Source organism: Salvelinus alpinus, chromosome 15 (genome assembly GCF_045679555.1).
Source record: "Salvelinus alpinus chromosome 15, SLU_Salpinus.1, whole genome shotgun sequence".
In the NCBI taxonomy this organism is placed as follows: Eukaryota; Metazoa; Chordata; class Actinopteri; order Salmoniformes; family Salmonidae; genus Salvelinus; species Salvelinus alpinus.
This window is the reverse complement of record NC_092100.1, coordinates 47,167,624-47,181,545: the sequence shown is the minus strand read 5'-3', so window position 1 is coordinate 47,181,545 and position 13,922 is coordinate 47,167,624. Positions and strand designations below refer to the sequence as shown.

Genomic DNA, 13,922 nt, shown 5'->3' with positions numbered 1-13,922 from the left:
TCCCAACTACACTGCTGTCCTCTAACATGAGAGCATCCGGTATATTACTTATACCATGTGCATCTTGGAGCAACATTATAAATAGATTATTCGATTTTGCATTATGCCAAAGAATGTAAAATACCATCATTACAGTAATTTTACAACCTCAGTCATCATACTAATTGGATTGATGGGATAATATTATTGAGTGAGAGTTGTTTCTTTATTCTGTAAATGTGTCTCAGCTCTGTAACTAGTGAATTTACAACTGTAACTAGGGATGTAATTTGCAATATAAGGTAAACACTCAAGGTTTAAAATTTAGTTATTAAAGTATTTGATGGGGAATAAAGATAAATATGTTTAATTTAATAACATTGCAAGAGAGGGAAATCCTGTTTATATGTAGCCTATTGGATACAGTCTTACATAATGTGATCCTTTCCATGCATTGTTGTGAAAGTGAGCATTTTACCCAGAGTACACCGGGAAACAGACAGGGGAACATGGCGCAGGGTCGATGAGGAGGACGCTGAACATTGAGGATTATATTACGTGGATATTTTTGAGATCATGCTGAAATCCTAAAATGAGAGTGTGAAATGGTCTCACTTCCGAAGTCTTGGATATCTATCACTGCCCCTTTGATGAATAAGAGGAAAACGCGTCTCAGGAATACCTGCAATTGTATTCATAAACATTTCTTTAGGACTTACAACCCCTGAGCGTTGTTTTGGATTCACAAACGTCACATTTCATTTGATTATTACATGGGAAGATGGCTGAGAGAAATAAAAGGAACATAGAGGTCCTACAAGGAGTTGACAGACTTCGAGTGGAGCATAAGAAGGTAAAATAAACGAGCTAGATGGATTGTGCGTGCTCTGTCTGACAATGTACGCGGTCGACTTATAATTATCAAATTGTTTTACATGTTCATTAAATGAGACATCCTAACGTGCATTCTCTTTCAGGGTGTTGCAAGCTAGCTATTTAGTTGCATATTCATTTATGCGCGTGTGGCATCTTCGACACATAATTCTTCGTGGAAACTTTCTAGCTAGTTCAACCTTTTCCAGAAGCTTCCTTTAGCCAGCGGTCACATGTTGCTTCTTGTTTATTTCATCTTGGATCCTGGCCAAACCATGTTGTTTAACTACAACCATCGAATATGCAAAGTCAAGTGTGTCAATTGCTCTGATGTTGAATTATATTTTTCAGCAAACATAATGCATAAATAAACAAATGTACTTGCCCAATGCGTGAAGGATAGTTTAATGAACTTACCATACACTTATGCACACAAGCATTACCTTGTTTTGCCTAACGTTAGCTAATTTACTACTGGCCTTTCAACACTGACCTAGATTCAACATCCATAGCTAGCTAGAGCTAGTATAATCGTATCTAAATGTTCAGAGAATATCAATACACGTTGTTGGGCATTGATTGGATGTTTATTAGCATGCATTGATGGCAATGCAATGCAGGACCAAAGTAAAGTTAGTTAGCTAGCTAGTCAGTTGGCAAAGTAATGTTCGTGTTGTGTTACAGTCGAATTTGACTCATGAAGGAGGGTGCAACTTTACTGTAGGCCTACTTTCAAATAGGAACAGGCCTAATGTGTTGACCAGACATGCTTAGCTAAATCTCTGTCGTATTGAGTAAATAATTGTATCTGCCGCATTCCATAGTACACGTCATATTTCATACCCCTATCAAAAGTGTAGTATTTTTTTGGCTACTTCCTAGTATGACATCCACTGTAAAGTGTACAGATGCCTCTTCCTGTCCCCAAGTTGGTGCTTCTGTGTAAGTATATCCTGTGAGTTCCAGAAAAGCCTTTGTCAATTAATCTTTGACAGCTGTTAAATCAAAACACCCTAAACTTCCTGAGAATTTGCTTCCCCAACATTGAGTAAGTGTAAATAACTGTAAAATGGAGGGGGTTATTCTGAGTTGTTTTTAATGGAGAATAAAAATGCAACGTTTGACCTATAGAATTGTCACTCTGTCAACAACAGGTGGTGAAAGGCTGTGAAGTTCAGATCCAGCACTGGTGAGTCTTGTGTAGCGATTCCGCGTAGTGACTGGCGTAGGAGTCAAACAGAATCTCATATGATGCTACTGTTCTCCTAGATTACTAGTTACACCTAGTCCCTCACCACATCCTTGATAGTACATAGATAGGCTAAACATTAGTTCTGGGATAACCGATAGACCAGGAAGGGCATGTGGATCATTGTGTGTGCCGTTACTTAACTAAAATTAAAATTTTTGAACTTTCAGGGAGAAGGTAAAAGGTGACTATGAAGCCCTTGAGGATCAACTCAAAACTCTTCCAGATGAGGTGTCCTATGACATCATGGTACGCTCTCTCTTATTAAATGCACCGGGGTTAGTTTCCGTAGCAGGGGCTTATTTAACGTTTATTATATGAGGTGTGTCACAGAGTGAATTCCCAGGCCTTTCATCCTTATTATAAATTGTCCTGTCTTGATCTGGAATGAAACACACATCAATTAATACAGCTCCTATGATGTGTATATACATGGTGTGTGCAGGGAAGGCCTTATCTTTGACTACCAGTTTGTTCTCCTTTTCTTTCAGCTATTCAGTTTCACTTTCAGTTTGTAAAAAATATGCAGAACCATGTTTGAATTGCCGTAATATAAAAATGATTTTAATCGAGGTGAAACTTGAACTCAACTTAAATAATGCAGTATTTATTTTAAAAACCTTTTCCCTCCCCTCTCTGCTGTAACAGGTGCCATTTGGCCCTTTGGCATTCATGCCTGGGAAGCTGGTCCATACCAATGAGATCACTGTGCTACTGGGAGACAACTGGTTTGCCAAGTGCTCTGCCAAGCAGGCCCAGAAACTCTTGGAGCACAGGAAGAAATGTGAGTTTATTTTGGAAAACATGTAGAATTTTCTCAGATACCATGATTCCTTGCCAAACTTTGACACTCACTTCTCTAGTCTTTTTATAATATTAGTTAACTCGTCAATTGTATATGTATGGTAGTGGTTATGCTTATTGTGAAAGATTGAGGTCATATTATGAATGTCGTAACACTCCCACCATTTGCCCAGCAGAGGAGGCTGTTGTTATAGACTTGCTGTCAGAAACAAAGAGGTGATCACTCAGTGTTGTCAAGGAAAGTTGAATGGCTACTCATTTTGTGAATACTTGGATTATTATAATATTTGATGTAGTCTTGCTGGTTGGCAATTAACTATTGAAAATGTAGAATTGTGACCAGAATGTTACACATTGATAAAGCCGTTGTTTGGTTACTCAAGTCGATTTGACCCTGTTCTGCTATCATTTTGTCACAACAGTCCAGCCTTAAAAATCCTCCTGTCCATTCCACGGCCGTTCTTTCTTTCTCTTAACCATGTAAGAGAAAGCAGTTTCCCCTTGCTTCCTTTGGTTTTCACCCTACGCCCCGAAAAGCTATTTAATATTGTGCCAAATCGGCCTAAATAACAATGTGTGATAGTGATGGGAGCTTTATTAGACTGATGTTTACCGAAGCGTGAATGTGCCATAACCCTGCCCACCCCTCCCTGACCCTGCCCAGGCTGCTTTTACGCAGCTAAGTGCCATAATGCAAACATGGCTGGCTGAGATCTGTCAAACAGCCCCGCTGAGTTGTCAGGCTGTCCGTGTTTGACCTTTCCCCAACGTTTCGGAGACGTACGGCTTGAGGGCTCGCCGTCGCCATGGCGACGGGGCCCTTTGCTGCCATTAGCAAATGGGGGTTTAATTGTTGTGAAGATTTAATGATCCGAAGTAGCACCGAGGGCATGAGATATTATGAACTGTTTGTGTCATCATTTTCCCTTTTTTGTCAGTGTTCAGGATTTAACCCCTTACTGGTCCGAATACTGTGGTTTTTGTTTCTCTTTTCTACTGACTGCGACCAAACTGGTTCACAAGCTGCATGTCTTGACCCCTTACACACACATTTTTCCAATTCCACACTAATCACACAATTTTTGTGCTTTGTTTGTCAAATTATATCAAATCAAATATTTTTGTTTTTTAGATGTAAGGAGTGCGCTGGATGACTTGCACAAGACGACGAAGAACTTTGAAGCCAGAGTTGGGTTCACAGAGGATCTAGAAAAACTCTCAGGCGTAAGTGCCATCTAAAGCACATTCAAATGTTCTAAATCAACATTGCAGAGTTCTCCCTGTCCTCTGCCATGCCCTGATTGTGTTATTGCTGATTATATCTGGAAATGTGCATGTACACCCTGGCCCATCTACTGTTGCTAGCCCCAATTCTGATTTGTGCTCCGATATCTGCTTCACTGACTTCTGCTCTCGTAAAAAGCCTGGGTTTTCTGCACGTTAACACTAGAAGCTTATTACCTAAAAGTGTGTGTTCACAGCTCCAGACCAGATGTGTTGGTCATTACTTAGACGTGGTTAAGAAACTGTGTTTTGAACACTGATGTTAGTGTTGGAGTGGCAGTCTTTACCAAGGAACACCTTCAGTGCTCGGTTGTCACCACCAATTCTGTCCCCAAACAATTTGATTTGCTGGTTTTACGCATTAAACTTTCAAATAACTCTTTGTTGACTGTTGCTGGGTGTTATCGGCCACCATCAGCACCTGCCTGTACCCTAAATGCCCTAAGATCTCTCCTGGCCCCTTACACTAAGTCTGAATTTGTCCTGCTAGGTGACCTAAACTGGGACATGCTTAAACCACCTGACCAGTTCCTAAAGCAATGGGACTCCCTAAATATTTCTCAGATTATTACCAATCCCAGAAGGTATGACTCCAAACACCCAGAAAAGGCTACTCTCCTCAACGTTATCCTCACAAATAATCCTGATAGGTATCAGTCTGGTGTTTTCTGTAATGACCTTAGTGATCACTGTTTTACAGCCTGTGCTCGCAATGGCTGCTCAGTGAAACGGCCTGTCCTGATTTGTCATAGACGCTTGCTAAAAAACTTTAATGTGCAAGCCTTCCTTCATGACTTGGCCTCTGTAAATTGGTATAGAATCAGCTTGATCCCCTCTGTCGAAGACTCTTGGACCTTTCTTTGATATTTCAGTAGTATCGTTAACAGATACATGAAGAAAATGAGAATTAAAAACAGGTTCAGCCCCTGGTTCGACCTTGATCTGGCAGAGTTACTCCACCTCAATAATTCCATTTGGCAAATCGCTCGGCACACGGATACTCAGGCTGACTGGCTCTCGTTCAGGCAAATTAGAAATAGGTCCACTCAGGCTATCCAGAAGGCCAAAGTTTGTTACTTTAAGGAGCAGTTCTCTCTCTGTGGGTCTAACCCCAAGAAGTTCTGGAAAATGGTTAAAGTCCTGGAGAATTAATCCTCCTCCTCACAGCTGCCCATGTCCCTTAATGTTGATGATGCGGTTGTTACTGACAAGGAGCACATGGCTGAGCTCTTTAGTCACAACTTCATTAAGTCAGGATTCCTATTTGACTCAGCCATGCCTCCTTGCCCGTCCAACATTTCCTCATCTCCCACCCCTTCTAATGCGACTATCCCCAATGCTCCTCCCTCTTTTTCTCTTGCCCCGCTACAAAGTTTCTCCCTGCAGCCGGTCACTGGCTGCGGTCCAAACACTTAAAAGACACACCTTCGTCCACTTACCCTCACCTTATGCCCTTGGGGGAATCCCTGTCGCCATCTTGGATGGGTGGTCCAAATGATTAGCCAAGCAAGGGAAGTTTGCAACGTAAGGCCCTCAGCCCTCGTTTTTAGTCGGCTTTGTGAGTGTATAATTATGTTCACTCCGGGGCCTGAAACTCCCCATAATTCAGTTTGTGGCGATTGTACATCCGCTAAGAAAAGTCTGTGAAAACTTAAAAACAACATCAATGGAGAAGTCAACATACAAGTGAAAGCGAATGCAAATAAGTTAGAAATTGTGCTACTAATGCACATGACGGCACAAACACGTCTCGTAAATATGTTTTTGTTTGGTTATCTTTTGGAAATTGTAGAAATAAAAACGTTTCCTTCTTCAGAAGTTACAGCTAGGCAGGCTAATGACAGTTAGCTAATTCATTTGCTATCATACAGTAGGCGTACTGTTCAAAAGTTTGGGGTCACTTAGAAATATCCTTGTTTTTTGAAAGAAAACCCCCAAAAATATTTGTCCATTTTTAAAATAACATCAAATTGGTCAGAAATACAGTGTAGACATTGTTAATGTTGTAAATGACTATTGTAGCTGGAAATGGCAGATTCTTAAAAAAATAAAAATAATATCTACATAGGCGTACGGAGGCCCATTATCAGCAACCATCACTCCTGTGTTCCAATGGCACTTTGTGTTAGCCTTTTAAAATGATCAACTTGGATTAGCTAATTGATCATTAGAAAATCCTTTTGCAATTATGTTAGCACAGCTGGAAACTTTTGTACTGATTAAAGAAGCAATACAACTGGCCTTCTTTAGACTAGTTGAGTATCTGAAGCATCAGCATTTGTGGGTTCAATTACACGCTCAAAATGGCCAGAAACAAATAACTTTCTTCTGAAACTCGTCAGTCTGTTCTTGTTCTGAGAAATGAAGGCTATTCCATGCGAGAAATTGTCAAGAAACTGAAGATCTTGTAAAATGCTGTGTACTACTCCCTTCACAGAACAGTGCAAACTGGCTCTAACCAGAATAGAAAGAGGAGTGGGAGGCTCCGGTGTACAACTGAGCAAGAGGACAAGTACATTAGAGTTTCTGATTTGAGAAACTGTCAGCTTCATTAAATGATACCCGCAAAACACCAGTCTCAACAGTGAAGAGGCGACTCCGGGATGCTGGCCTTATAGGCAGAGTTCCTCTGTCCAGTGTCTGTGTTCTTTTGCCCATCTTAATCTTTTTTTATTGGCCAGTCTGAGATATGGCTTTTTCTTTGCAACTGCCTGGAAGGCCAGCATCCCGGAGTTGCCTCTTCACTGTTGAAAAAAGGCTATTTTGTCAAGGATCGTTAGGATAGTCAGTTTTACGAGGGCATGTTTGGCAGCATGAGTGAAGGAGGCTTTGTGCGAAATAGGAAGCCGATTTTATTTTGGATTGGAGATGCTTAATATGAGTGGAAGGAGAGTTTACAGTCTAGCCAGACACTTAGGTATTTATAGTGATCCACATATTCTAAGTCAGAAACGTCCAGAGTAGTGATGCTAGGCGGGCGGGCGGGTGAGGGCAGCGATCAGTTGAAGAGCATGCATTTAGTTTTACTTGCATTTAAGAGCAGTTGGAGGCCATGGAAGGAGTGATCTATGGCATTGAAGCTCGTTTGGAGGTTTGTTAACACAGTGTCCAAAGAAAGGCCGGATGTATACAGAATGGTGTAAAGGTGGATCAAAGAATCACCCGCAGCAAGAGCGACATCATTGTTATATACAGAGAAAAGAGTCGGCCCGAGCATTGAACCCTGTGGCACACCCATAGAGACTGCCAGAGGTCCGGACAACAGGCCCTCCGATTTGACACACTGAACTCTATCTGAGAAGTAGTTGGTGAGGCAGTCATTAGAGAAACCAAGGCTGTTGAGTCTGCCGATAAGAATAAGGTGTTTGAGTCGAAAGCCTTGGCCAGGTCGATGAACACAGCTGCACAGTACTGTTTTTCATCAATGGTGGTTATACTATCGTTTAGGACCCTGAGTGTGGCTGAGGTGCACCTGTGAACAGCTCGGAAACCGGATTGCATAGCGGAGAAGGTACGGTGGGATTCGAGATGGTCGGTGATCTGTTTGTTCACTTGGCTTTCGAAGACTTTAGAAAGGCAGGGCAGGATGGATATAGGTCTGTCACAGTTTGGGTCTTGAGTGTCTCCCCTTTGAAGAGGGGGATGAACGTGGACACTGTCCAATCTTTAGGAATCTCAGACAATATGAAAGAGAGGGGTTGCGACAATGGCGGCGGATAGTTTTAGGGAGAGCGGGTCCAGATTGTCTAGCCCAGCTGATTTGTAGGGATCCAGATTTTGCAGCTCTTTTAGAACATCAGCTGTCTGGATTTGGGTGAAGGAGAAGCGGTGGGGTGGGCTTGGGCTAGTTGCTGCGGGGGGTGCAGAGCTGTTGGCCGGGGTAGGGGTAGCCAGGTGGAAAGCGTGGCCAGCTGTAGAGAGATGCTTATTGAAATTCTCGATTATCGTGGATTTATCGGTGGTGACAGTGTTTCCTATCCTCAGTGCAGTGGGCAGCTGAGAGGAGGTGCTCTTACTCTCCATGGACTTTAGTGTCCCAAAATTTTTGGAGTTAATGCTGCAGGATGCAAATTTCTGTTTGAAAAAGCTAGCCTTTGCTTTCTTAACTGACTGTGTATATTGGTTCCTGACTTCCCTGAAAAGTTGCATATCGTTTGCACTATTCGAAGCTAGTGCAGTGTGCCACAGGATGTTTTTGTGCTGGTCAAGGGCAGTCAGGTCTGGAGTGACATTTTTTGAAAGGGGCATGCTTATTTAAGATCGTGAGGAAGGCACTATTGAAGAACAACCGGGCATCCTCTACTGACGGGATGAGGTTAATATCCTTCCAGGATACCCGGGCCAGGTCAATTAGAAAGGCCTGCTCGCAGAAGTGTTTTAGGGAGCGTTTGACAGTGATGAGGGGTGGTCGTTTGACCGCAGACCCATAACGGACGCAGTGACCCAAAACTTTTGAACGGTGGTGTATATTAATATTTATTTAATATAAGTAGACATGCAATCATAATTGACTGTTGCGCATATAAAGCACCCACAAATTACCGGTGCCTGAAAAGGCAATCATCGCGGGATGAACGAGTGATGAATTTCCGGTCAAGGGTGGTCCATTTAAAAAATAATTTCTGCCTCCCTCGCCCAGCAAGTGTATACTTGTCATACGTCATCAGAAGTGTTCACTTAATTTGAGGGCTGAGGGGATAGGGTTTGTCTTTTAGGTGTTTGGACCGCAGCCACTGAGTCCGAGGTGCTAAAGGAGCTCCTTAAACTTGAACCCCAAAAAACATCTGGGTCAGATGTTTAGATCCTTTCTTCTTTAAGGTTGTAGCCCATATCATCGCCAAGCCTATCTCTGACATGTTTAACCTGTCTCTCCTCTCTGGGGAGGTTCCCATTGCTTGGAAGGCAGCCACGGTGCGTCATTTATTTAAAGGGGGAGATTTACATTTACATTTAAGTCATTTAGCAGACGCTCTTATCCAGAGCGACTTACAAATTGGTGCATTCACCTTATGACATCCAGTGGAACAGCCACTTTACAATAGTGCATCTAAATCTTTTAAGGGGGGGGGGGGGGTGAGAAGGATTACTTTATCCTATCCTAGGTATTCCTTAAAGAGGTGGGGTTTCAGGTGTCTCCGGAAGGTGGTGATTGACTCCGCTGTCCTGGCGTCGTGAGGGAGTTTGTTCCACCATTGGGGGGCCAGAGCAGCGAACAGTTTTGACTGGGCTGAGCGGGAACTGTACTTCCTCAGTGGTAGGGAGGCGAGCAGGCCAGAGGTGGATGAACGCAGTGCCCTTGTTTGGGTGTAGGGCCTGATCAGAGCCTGGAGGTACTGAGGTGCCGTTCCCCTCACAGCTCCGTAGGCAAGCACCATGGTCTTGTAGCGGAAGCGAAGATCAAGCGAGATCAAGCTGATCCTAACTGTTATAGGCCAATTTCTATTTTGACCTGTTAATCAAAAGTTTAGGAATAACTTGTCAATCAACTGACTGGCTTTCTTGATGTCTATAGTATTCTCTCGGGTATACAATCTGGTTTCCACTCAGGTTATGGATGTGTCACTGCAACCTTAAAGGTCCTCAATGATGTCACCATTGCCCATGATACTAAGTAATGTGGTGCTGCTATTTTTATTGACTTGGCCAAAGCTTTTGATACGGTAGACCATTCCATTCTTGTGGGCCGGCTAAGGAGTATTGGGGTCTTTGGCCTGGTTTGCTAACTACCTCAAAGAGCACAGTGTATAAAGTCAGAACATCTGCTGTCCCAGCCACTGCCTGTCACCAAGGGAGTACCCCAAGGCACGATCCACATTCTGTTAAAGGTCTCCAAAGCGCACACATCCCTGGGTCTCCTCTTTTCAGTTCGCTACAGCTAGCGACTAGAACGAGCTGCAAAAAACACTAAAACTGGACAGTTTTATCTCAATCTCTTCATTCAAAGACTAAATGATGGACAATCTTACTGACAGTTGTGGCTGGTTGACGTGATGTATTGTTGTCTCTACCTTCTTGCCCTTTGTGCTGTTGTCTGTGCCCAATAATGTTTGTACCATGTTTTGTGCTGCTGCCATGTTATGTTGCGACCATGTTGCCATGTTATGTTGGTACCATGCTGTGTTGTTGTCTTAGGTCTCTCTTTATGTAGTGTTGTGGTGTCTCTCTTGTCGTGATGTGTGTGTTGTCCTATATTTTTATTTTTAATCCCAGCCACCAGCCGGGTGTCATTGGCTGTCATTGTCAATAGGAATTTGTTCTAAACTGACTTGCCCAGTTAAATAAAGGTTAAATATATAAAAAAGTGTAATTACAGTGAAAACAAAGAGCTTTGAGGATCCTCTTCAGTCAGCTTATCTGATAGACAACTCCTCTGTGCAGATAAAGCAATTTGTATGAGCAGATATTGTTAACATGCTGGCTTCTACCCTTCTGTTTCCTCAGGCTAAAGGGGACTATGTGGACATCAGAGAAGAGGTTAGAAGTATTGAAGAATTTGTGAGCAAAGGAAAGCAGCGTGTGGCCCTTAAGCCCCACTCTAAGCCCAAAATGGAGGCTATTGTGAAGATGGAGGAGGAGGAGGAGGAGGGTGGTGGAGAGGGAGATGGAGGGAGTAGGAGAGGAGTGCTGTCTGAGGAGGAGCTGTGGGCCAGACTGGATGAGCTGGAAGCAAAGGAGAAGCTTGAGGAGGAGCATGACCGGTAGAGTTGCACACGTACACACTCTCACGCACACAGAACACATGGACTTTCACATTGAGAAGTGATTCAGCGCACTCTTCCCACCTTCACACCTGTTTCATTGCAAAAGTGAAGATTAGATTTCTCATGATGCATTGTTTTGATTTGTTTTCAGACACTTTGGAATTGCAGACACCAACGGCAATGATGACACAACATCCTCTTCCTCTGAGGAAGAGAAGGAGGGAGATGGTGGCGGCCATCATCGCGTCAACGGACATGACGAGGGGAGTGAAGGCAAGATGACTGTGCCTCACAACAGTGGCCAAGTTAACGGTACAACCAGGGACAGGGAGGAGGAGGAAGACAAGGGTGAGGAGGAGGAAGGCAACGGTTTGCCTACCATCTATTTCTCTCATACGGTGGAACCCAAGAAGGTCAGTGTTTTATTAATCGTATTAAACTCAATGCAGTCAACAGTCAACAATGTAGTCAATTATGTTATTTGAGTCACGTAAATCAATGTACTACATTTCTCTGTCTCTGTCGCTTCGTTTCCAGGTGAGGATAAACACAGGGAAGAACACCATGTTGAAGTTCAGTGAGCTGAAAGAACAGAAGCAGCAAGCCAAGAGGAAAAAGAAGAACGGCACCAGCAATGGTCACTCTCACCACGGGCTCCACAACATCACCACGCCCACAGACATCTACAAGTAAACCCACACTACACATCACTTATCTAGATCTTGGTTGGCATACCTATTAGCAACATTTTGGGTCCAATGTATTGGCATATATTAAATGTTATTTACTCTGAATGTTTCCAGGTACTTTGTTCTGATTCGGAATGGTGTCTGCCTATTAACAAGTTCTGCGATCTGAAGGCCTATGTTTGTGTACTTTTGTCAGGTTGTTTGTGGATGTGAAGAATGGCGAGCCCATCCCCAGGAAGTCCATCCTAAAGTCCCGGAGCAGAGAGAACAGCGGGTGTAGCGACACCAGCGAGAGCAGCGCTGCCGACTTCGAAGAGCGCAGGACGTTCGGACGCACCCTGAGCCACGACGAGAACACGTGCAGTGACACCAGCGATGGCATCACCGAGGAGGACAGCCCCACCGGGAACCCTCTACACCCCATCAGACGCTTCGAGGTAAAACTCAGCTGGGTCATGTTCATTAGACACTAAACGGAAGACAACTGACAGAGGGACTACCTGAACATCTTGTGCAATAAAAAAACATTAATTTTCCGTTGCAGGCCCTAATGAATACCACCCTGGTCCTCTGCTGATTTTGTTTTTCGAATCATGATCTTTGAATGTTGAATAGAGATACACCTTGAACAAGTTGTGTGTCTGTGCACTGTCCAGCTCTACAGCCTCTCATTAACCTCCTGTTATTTTTTTGTTGATCATCCAGGCCTTTTCATGCACAGTGGTGGAGAAGGAGCCTATTCCCTCGTCGATCCCCCACCTAACCATCGCCCCTCCAGCTCTGCCCACTATCCCAGAGCGGAAGCTGGAGGAGGTAGCTCCCGAAGCACCCCGGGAGGCCCCTAAGCGGGTGTCCAAGTTCAAAGCTGCCCGGCTGCAGCAGAAGTGACCCTGCAAAGCCATTCTCCAGGATCCACACTACTGGCTCCTTTTTAACATAGATTTTCTACTCCAGCACTTTGAGCTGGACAGACTGTGAAGCCTCCCTAATATCTGCCATGTCTCTTCTTTTTTTTGTCATCACTCTTCAAGCCTCTCTTCTTCTCTTTCATAAAGCTCTTCCTGTTAGTACACAGGGTATCTATTACAGTATGACTATTCTATAAGAGGCAGTACTCTGTAAGAGAAGCATAGCATTGCTTAGAACGTAACCCAATGCCCTTACGCTTACCCATTTACCTGCCTTGTAAGGAACATCAAGCTTTTGTTGCTAAGTAAGCACTTCATTACAATATGTATTTAAGTCAAGAGGTTGTTTATTTAGAGCCCTCATCCTCCAACATTATGGCACTACACTAGTCCACACTGCCTATGTGCTCATTTTATGGTGGTTGCTTTCGTGTCAGTGTCTTGACAAGGCTAGGGGTTTACCACTCTATTTGTTTGCTCCATCATTTTGCCTGCTATGCTAAAAACGACATGTTCTGCGTCATTTATTTTTTTCCTTTTTTCTTTTCTACGATTATTCTACACAGGGTCATATGCTGACTGCCCTTTATTGTCCCCAATCCCCTTGTACCTGCCTAATGCCCACCTCTGTGACCAGCTTTATGTCAGAATAAATATTGTTGTAAACTGGAAGGAAAATAAAAGATTTTTGGGGAGAAGTCACGTGTTACTCCCCTTTGGGTAGATTTTCTCAAACCTTTTCTCCTTTTTTCACTAAAGAACGAGCCAGACCAACACAATCGTTGACTGTGCACAGTAGATCACCTGCTAAGTGTCAAACAGGGTGGTGATTCAACATGTAGAATTGTCGGGAAATTAACAAGATGACGGCTGATGTTCTTTGGTCAGAGGTGATAGGGTGGCTGCCCACTGCTGTTCTTTGGTCAGAGGTGATAGGATGGCTGCCCACTGCTGATGTTCTTTGGTCAGAGGTGATAGGATGGCTGCCCACTGCTGATGTTCTTTGGTCAGAGGTGATAGGATGGCTGCCCACTGCTGATGTTCTTTGGTCAGAGGTGATAGGATGACTGCCCACTGCTGATGTTCTTTGGTCAGAGGTGATAGGATGACTGCCCACTGCTGATGTTCTTTGGTCAGAGGTGATAGGATGGCTGCCCACTGCTGATGTTCTTTGGTCAGAGGTGATAGGATGGCTGCCCACTGCTGATGTTCTTTGGTCAGAGGTGATAGGATGACTGCCCACTGCTGATGTTCGTGTTGGTCTTTATTGTCCATAACAGGTATGCCACATACAGTACATGACCAAAGGTATGTGGACACCTGCTCGTCAAACATCTCATTCCAAAATCATGGGCATTAATATGGAGTTGGTACCCACTTTGCTGCTACAACAGCCTCCACTCTTCTGGGATTTTTCTGCAGGGACTTGCTGGGC

The 13,922-nt window shown here is 43.7% G+C and overlaps 1 protein-coding gene across 1 annotated transcript; it reads left to right on the top strand.

Annotated features, from left to right (window-relative positions):
- Positions 1-422: 422 nt before the first annotated feature.
- On the top strand, positions 423-13,210 carry LOC139540193 (unconventional prefoldin RPB5 interactor 1-like). The gene is made up of 10 exons (XM_071343806.1): positions 423-832; positions 2,007-2,041; positions 2,272-2,350; positions 2,750-2,885; positions 4,038-4,129; positions 10,631-10,887; positions 11,042-11,303; positions 11,428-11,579; positions 11,776-12,016; positions 12,285-13,210. The coding sequence occupies exons 1-10, from the start codon at positions 761-763 to the stop codon at positions 12,465-12,467; spliced, it is 1,509 nt and encodes a 502-aa protein (XP_071199907.1). The 5' UTR covers positions 423-760; the 3' UTR covers positions 12,468-13,210.
- The last annotated feature ends 712 nt before the right edge of the window (positions 13,211-13,922 follow it).

Coding starts and splice junctions, on each gene's coding strand:
- LOC139540193 (XM_071343806.1), top strand. CDS start 761: ATGGCTGAGAGAAATAAAAGGAACATAGAGGTCCTACAAGGAGTTGAC. Junction 11,580..11,775: donor ACGCCCACAGACATCTACAA/GTAAACCCACAC, acceptor TACTTTTGTCAG/GTTGTTTGTGGATGTGAAGA. Junction 12,017..12,284: donor ACCCCATCAGACGCTTCGAG/GTAAAACTCAGC, acceptor TTGATCATCCAG/GCCTTTTCATGCACAGTGGT.